Source organism: Rhipicephalus sanguineus, chromosome 1 (assembly GCF_013339695.2).
Source record: "Rhipicephalus sanguineus isolate Rsan-2018 chromosome 1, BIME_Rsan_1.4, whole genome shotgun sequence".
NCBI classification, from domain to species: domain Eukaryota; kingdom Metazoa; phylum Arthropoda; class Arachnida; order Ixodida; family Ixodidae; genus Rhipicephalus; species Rhipicephalus sanguineus.
Window position 1 is genome coordinate 200,808,578 of NC_051176.1, and position 6,057 is coordinate 200,814,634.

General features: G+C 47.2%; 1 protein-coding gene across 1 annotated transcript; it reads left to right on the plus strand.

Annotated features, from left to right (window-relative positions):
• The first annotated feature begins 4,030 nt into the window (after positions 1 to 4,030).
• On the plus strand, positions 4,031 to 6,057 carry LOC119381214 (uncharacterized). The gene is made up of 3 exons (XM_037649165.1): positions 4,031 to 4,050; positions 4,335 to 5,891; positions 5,982 to 6,057. Exons 1-3 carry the CDS (start codon positions 4,031 to 4,033, stop codon positions 6,055 to 6,057), a joined length of 1,653 nt encoding a protein of 550 aa, XP_037505093.1.

The window sequence follows — 6,057 nt, forward strand, 5'->3', positions numbered from 1 at the left end:
CTCCTGTGAAGTGAAATCTCCTTTTGAGCAAGCTGAAGCACGTATTTTTTTTTTTTTTTTCTAGCTCGTTTTGCGTCTCCATCTGACTCTCATCCACGTGCTCCACAGAGGGTCCACGCTCTGTACATTCATTCCCTAACTTGCGCAGACGCTTATTTTTCGTCCTATACTTCGCCATACTTGATGGAGTACTATAACTTTCACCTTGAAAGGCAAGAACTAAGTCCGAGAGCTCGAAATGGCACACGAAAAAGCGCAGACAGCCAAGCGAAATAAACAACCGAGTGCCACAGCCGTGTGGTGGAAATTTTAAAATAAAACGAAAACATCATGTCCCACAAGCTTTAGAACGTACTTAGACAACTTAGCATTACGTAATGTGTATAAGAAGATACATTTATGAGGAGATGGCAGGTGTTGTGGAATCAGAAACCTTCAGTTTCAGTTTGGAATGCATCTAGGAGGGGTTGGAAAATGGTCATAACTTTCGAACGGCTCAAGACAACTACACAATTCTTTTTGCTAAATATGCTTGAATAGACAGGGAGCTTGAATATGTTAAATCCAAAAAAAAATTTTTTTTCATAAAATGCCTTTGTGAAGCTATCTATATATCTTACCAACAAAGCAAAGCATACTACACGACGATTCAAAAGCCATATTTTTACATGGACCGCTACATAGAGCACTGCACGGGCCGTGATTCTCGATCGGGGCCCGGCCCGGGCCCGGAACTCGTTCAAGTTTATCCGCCCGAACCCGGCCCGGTGACTCAAAGCGAGACGCGGGCCCCGCCCGAACCCGAGAAAAAATTTCACCTACCCGGCCCGGTTCGACCGGACCGCAGATCGGGCCCGACAGGGGCCCGAGCAAATAATGTAGGTGGTGTTGCCCATATATGGAATCGACAGCAAGGCGTTTTAAGTGGCAAATATTTACGCTTTGTTGGCGCATGATTGGATAAAATTGTACTTCAGCCTACGGTAGTTTCTTGTAAAAAGGGGCTCACGGTGGAAACAGTTGAGCGGACATACTGGGTACGATGAACGTTTGTCCGGCAGTGGTAAACTGTACCTATTTTTGCTGCAAATGCAATAGGGATCATCAAGAGCGTTTTGTAGCAGATATTGCAGCAATGCAAGTGATTTGCAGCGTGAGTTCAGTTTCGATAGGGAGCGCAATAAAAACAGACGAGGCAGAGAAAAGAACGCTCTCTTCCCCGCGTTCTCTACTGAATTGTAAAGCACGCTCTAACGACAAAGCCAATCGTGCACCCTCCTGGATATGTAGCACCTGTCTTCAGCATAGTAGCACCTTGTCACAGCAAGAGAAATAAAGGGAAAAAGCCAAATTTACTACCTTTGTTGTAAATACACTAACCTAGATAAAAATTATAACGAACCGCGTGCCCCATGTGTAGTTTAGAAATACGTATAAGCAGCCGAAACGAAGAAAAAAAAATATTTATCATATCATTCTTTTCATGTATCACAGCACTGATACGGTCAGTCTATAAGTTTTTTGTGACATAGTTTATAGTTTATTTTTTCACATGTTATTGGGCAAAAAAAAAAATCAAATTATCCGGCTTTAAGCACGCCATGCGCTGTTGCATCACATATCCTGCGCCGCGCTAAAGTTTCTTGCACCGCTTGCACTAGCCGCAGGGGCGCACATTTGCCTTGCGAATTATGAAGGCGTCGGCAGCCGTTGTTCTTAACTTCCACCGCTAGAACAAATTTAGAATGTCTTTTTGGACCTCTGCAGAATGAACATAGCTGTCCAGTTCATCTTTTCATTTCTCTCGTTCCCGAACGTCGCGCCACTCATCAATATCATTATCATCTATAAAACTCCTCTTTAAGGGCTTCTCCTTGCACATTTTTCAGTAGTGTATGTTATGCACGGTTTGCCCCGTGCTCTTTTTGCCCATACTATAATATAATATATATATATATATATATATATATATATATATATATATATATATATATATATATATATATATATATATATATATATATATGTGTGTGTGTGTGCCTTCTTAACGATGTTGTATACCGGTAAAAAGTGGTGATCGGACTACGCAAGTATAGGACTGGCAGGAGGTGGACGAAGCAATTTCGATCTATTTTTGGGGTTCGTTCCAGCTTGGTAATAAACACGCGACTAACCTTCTCCACGCTTACTCATTGGATGCATATATGGTTCGAGCGAGGTAAGGGGACATCAGGGCTTAAAGTCAAGGGGGGCCCAGGGCCACCCCCCCCCTCTATTTTTAAGGAGGGGCTCCCCCCCCCCCTTCGGAGGTCAACTGTATAGCTTTGCGGCACCCATTTGCGGGGTGCGGGGAAATTATAACTCTCCAATTTTCCGAATAATGACTTAATCGCGATTATTCGGTTGATGTGGTTCGAGCAAAGCAAGAAAACCGTTATCGTCGTACTACTGCACGCACTTCCCCGAGGCACTGCACACGACGGGTCACCACCGTGTTCGACTAAGCTTCTTGGCACAGCATACGGTTTCACGAGGCACCTGAATGTGAATCAGTGAAGGTTCACCCTCGATATTCATACAGAGTAGCATGTAAGCGCCTTTATATACTCCGGCAGAATTTTCTGTTCTTCATTAAATACTTCTCTCTCTCTCACTCGATATTCATTCGTTTAGTTGCGCATTACGAATCTGGTTTAATACCAAGTACGCATCCATTTTGCCTACTTTTTTAGACAGGTAGGTGTGAAAATAAAATACAGCGTTATCATGATTGAGGTCCTCATTGCATTAAGTCAACTAATGAATCTTCTGCGTTGCAGCTATAGAGTTAGTTGCTTAAAGCTTACATATCATTAACCCTTTACATCCCGAGTTATTTTTTGAAAGATTGTATCCAAAATGGCAATTTCTTTTAGTGCTTGATTGGATCTGGACAGTGAATGAATGACAGAAATAAACTCGGAATAATATACTCATTTGTAAAATATTCATAAGCACTTGTTTAATTCTATACATACAGTCGGGTCATTCCACGCCAAACGTCCCAGCCATTTCGGCGACCATCTCAAATGTACTCGAAAAAAAAAGTACCGATTTTTTACACTGAAAACAGCGAATTGCTAGGAATATTTCGGAGAGAAAAAAATTTTTGGTCACGTGGGAGCCTTCCGAATTTCGCAGAATGTCGTCTGAGTGTGGTTTTTCAGAAAAATTATTCTGAGGGTATAGTTTTTTGTTTCAATACCAAATTTGGTTTAGATATTAGGCAAAGGCGTTTCTCTAAGTTGTTCGGAGCTCAATAATATTGCTGCAATTTTTCTGCCATATACGCCTCCAGAAACTTCGCTAAAATTCAATGTTTGCATTTCTTCCCTTATAATATTGCGTTATGAATGAACGTCTGAGTCACAAATACTTACTCTACACAAGGTATATTTTGCGTAAAAGATATTTTCAGACCACTGATGCTCTTAAATTTTACAAGAAAAAATCACAAATTTGAGGAAATCATCATTTCGCTCCACATGAGACGCAGTTTACACCGCGTGGTGCTCCAATTAAAAATCAGCGTTATACATTAATCGAAAGGAACTAAATCGTTCTAGTTATATGACAAGCTTTATCATTACAATTTTTGTTTTAAGGATGAAAATAATTTTTGAAGTTCCCAATTGACGGCTATCTTCCCATTTGGTCATACGGCAGCTCCCTCGTTGAAGTTCACTGTTGCCGTCGATGGGGAACTTCAAAAATTATTTTCTTCCTTAAAACAAAAATGGTATTGATAAAACTTGCCATATAAGAATAACTAGCGTGTGCGTGAGTGCGTGCGCGCACACACACAAACACGCACACACACGCACACACACACAGGGTGCCCCAGCTCTATCGCGACGCACTCTATGACGATGCCGCGACCAAATGCATTTTTCTGACTATTGCATGATGTCAGTCAGATTGTTTTTGGTCAAAAAAAGAGCACTTCAAAATAAAAGACGTTTCGGCTACCGGCTTTGTTCACAATGAAGGAATGGAAGAAAAGGGGGAGAGGTAATTAAGTACGTGCAAATAGCCTGGCGCAAACAGCGTGCATAAACAGAACGAAGGGTGCCGTCATTGCGGTTCGTTTGTGAATTCAGTGCAGCGCCAAGTATCCCGGCCGCCTACTGGTGCCTCCTCCACGTCTGCTGATCGTAAACGTGCCGCGATACGCTACCATGTGCTCCTGGAACCAGCGAGGCCTTAGCACGCGTGCTTCGTTCTTTTGATGTATGTGGCCGCAAGATATTCGGCTACATAAAGGACTTTCTGTCAAACCGAACGGCTACCATCAGGATAGGGGAGGAGAAGTCGGACCCAGTCGAGCTAGGCGATAGGGGCACTCCTCAGGGATCGGTCTTGTCACCCCTGCTCTTCAATCTGGCCCTCCTGCCCCTGCCCGATCTGCTCAAGCAAATCGAAGGCGTGGACCACGCGTTCTACGCCGACGACATCACTTTGTGGACGGCCCGAGCCGGGTCCGATGCCTGGGTGGAGGAAGCCTTGCAGCGGGCGGCGACGACCGTACACGAGTACGCCAAGTCGTGTGGACTGAGCTGCGCTCCCCAGAAATCGGAGCTACTCATGATTCAACCGGGAAAACCCAAGAAGGAGCCGCCGCCTAACGTGACTATCACCATCGACGGAATGGCCATCAAGCCAACACAGCAGATTAGGATTCTCGGCCTACTGCTTCAGAGCGACGGGAAGGCACAAGCCGCCGTCACAAAGATCAAGGCTACAACCGAACAGATACTTGGTATGATTCGGAGGGTGTCTAACAGAAACCGAGGCCTGAAAGAGGACGATGCTATGCGCTTGGTACGCGCGTTCGTCGTGTCGCGGGTTACCTACTCCGCCCCGTATCTCCAGCTGACGAAGGCGAATAGGGACACCCTAAACACGATGCTTCGCAAGGCAACGAAGCAAGCACTGGGCGTGCCAATATACTCGTCCACGCAAAGACTGCTAGACATGGGCGCCCACAACACGGTGGAGGAGCTCATCGAAGCCCACCTCTCTAATCAAAGAATCCGGCTCAGTCACACGGAGCACGGACGAGCCGTCCTACGCAAAATAGGATGGCAGATCGAGCCAGTACCCATCAAGGCGGCCCTTCCGGAAGACTGGAGGACGACCATCCAAACCAAACCCCTTCCCCGGAACATGACGCCGGGCAAGGACGACGAGAGGCGCACCGCACGGGCCAAAGCCATGGCCCGGAAGCTGGAAGAGAACCCCAGGGTCCTGTACGCGGACGCCTCGCTCCGAAAACACAGTGACCGTGCGGCGGTGGTGGTTACAACCAAAGACAGGCTGATCGTCAGCGCATCCCTGAAGACAATAGACCCCGCAGTTGCCGAGGAAGCGGCCGTGGCCCTCGCACTCGCACAGCCGAGCGTGGACACCGTGGTCACTGACTCGAAGACAGCCTACGGAAGCTTCCGCAGGGGGGTAATCTCATCCGCGGCCCGAGCCATTCTATCCAAGTGCAAGCCTCCGGGAAGAGCCGTAGAGCTCGTGTGGGTCCCGGCTCACTCGCAGGTAGCAGGCAACACCATTGCCGACTATCATGCCCGAGAAATGTCACTCCGGGCCGAGCATGAGCCGGAAGAGCTACCGCACCCGGTTACAAGCTTTCGGGACATTACCCGGATGTACCGAGAGGAAAGGTGCAGACTGCCAGAGCCGCACCCCGAACTGACCAGGCAACAACAGACGATACTGCGTCGAGCGCAGGCGGGATCGCTTGCGCATCCTGTACTGATGAACCGCATGTACCCTGCGGAACACGACACGCTCTGTCCGTTTTGCAAGAGCGAGAATGGCACCCTGCCGCACATCTTGACAGAGTGCACAGAACTAAAAGAACCCCCTCCTTCCCTTCCCCCCAACACCCCCAATCCCCAACCCCTTGAGCGATGGGAGACCTTGTTATCCAGCCCCGCCCTACCGACTCAGCTTGCACTGACGGACAGGGGCCAGGAGCTGCTAGATACATACGGGTCCCGAAACTAG

Coding starts and splice junctions, on each gene's coding strand:
- LOC119381214 (XM_037649165.1), top strand. CDS start 4,031: ATGGAAGAAAAGGGGGAGAG. Junction 4,051..4,334: donor ATGGAAGAAAAGGGGGAGAG/GTAATTAAGTAC, acceptor GGCTACCATCAG/GATAGGGGAGGAGAAGTCGG. Junction 5,892..5,981: donor CTGCCGCACATCTTGACAGA/GTGCACAGAACT, acceptor CTTGTTATCCAG/CCCCGCCCTACCGACTCAGC.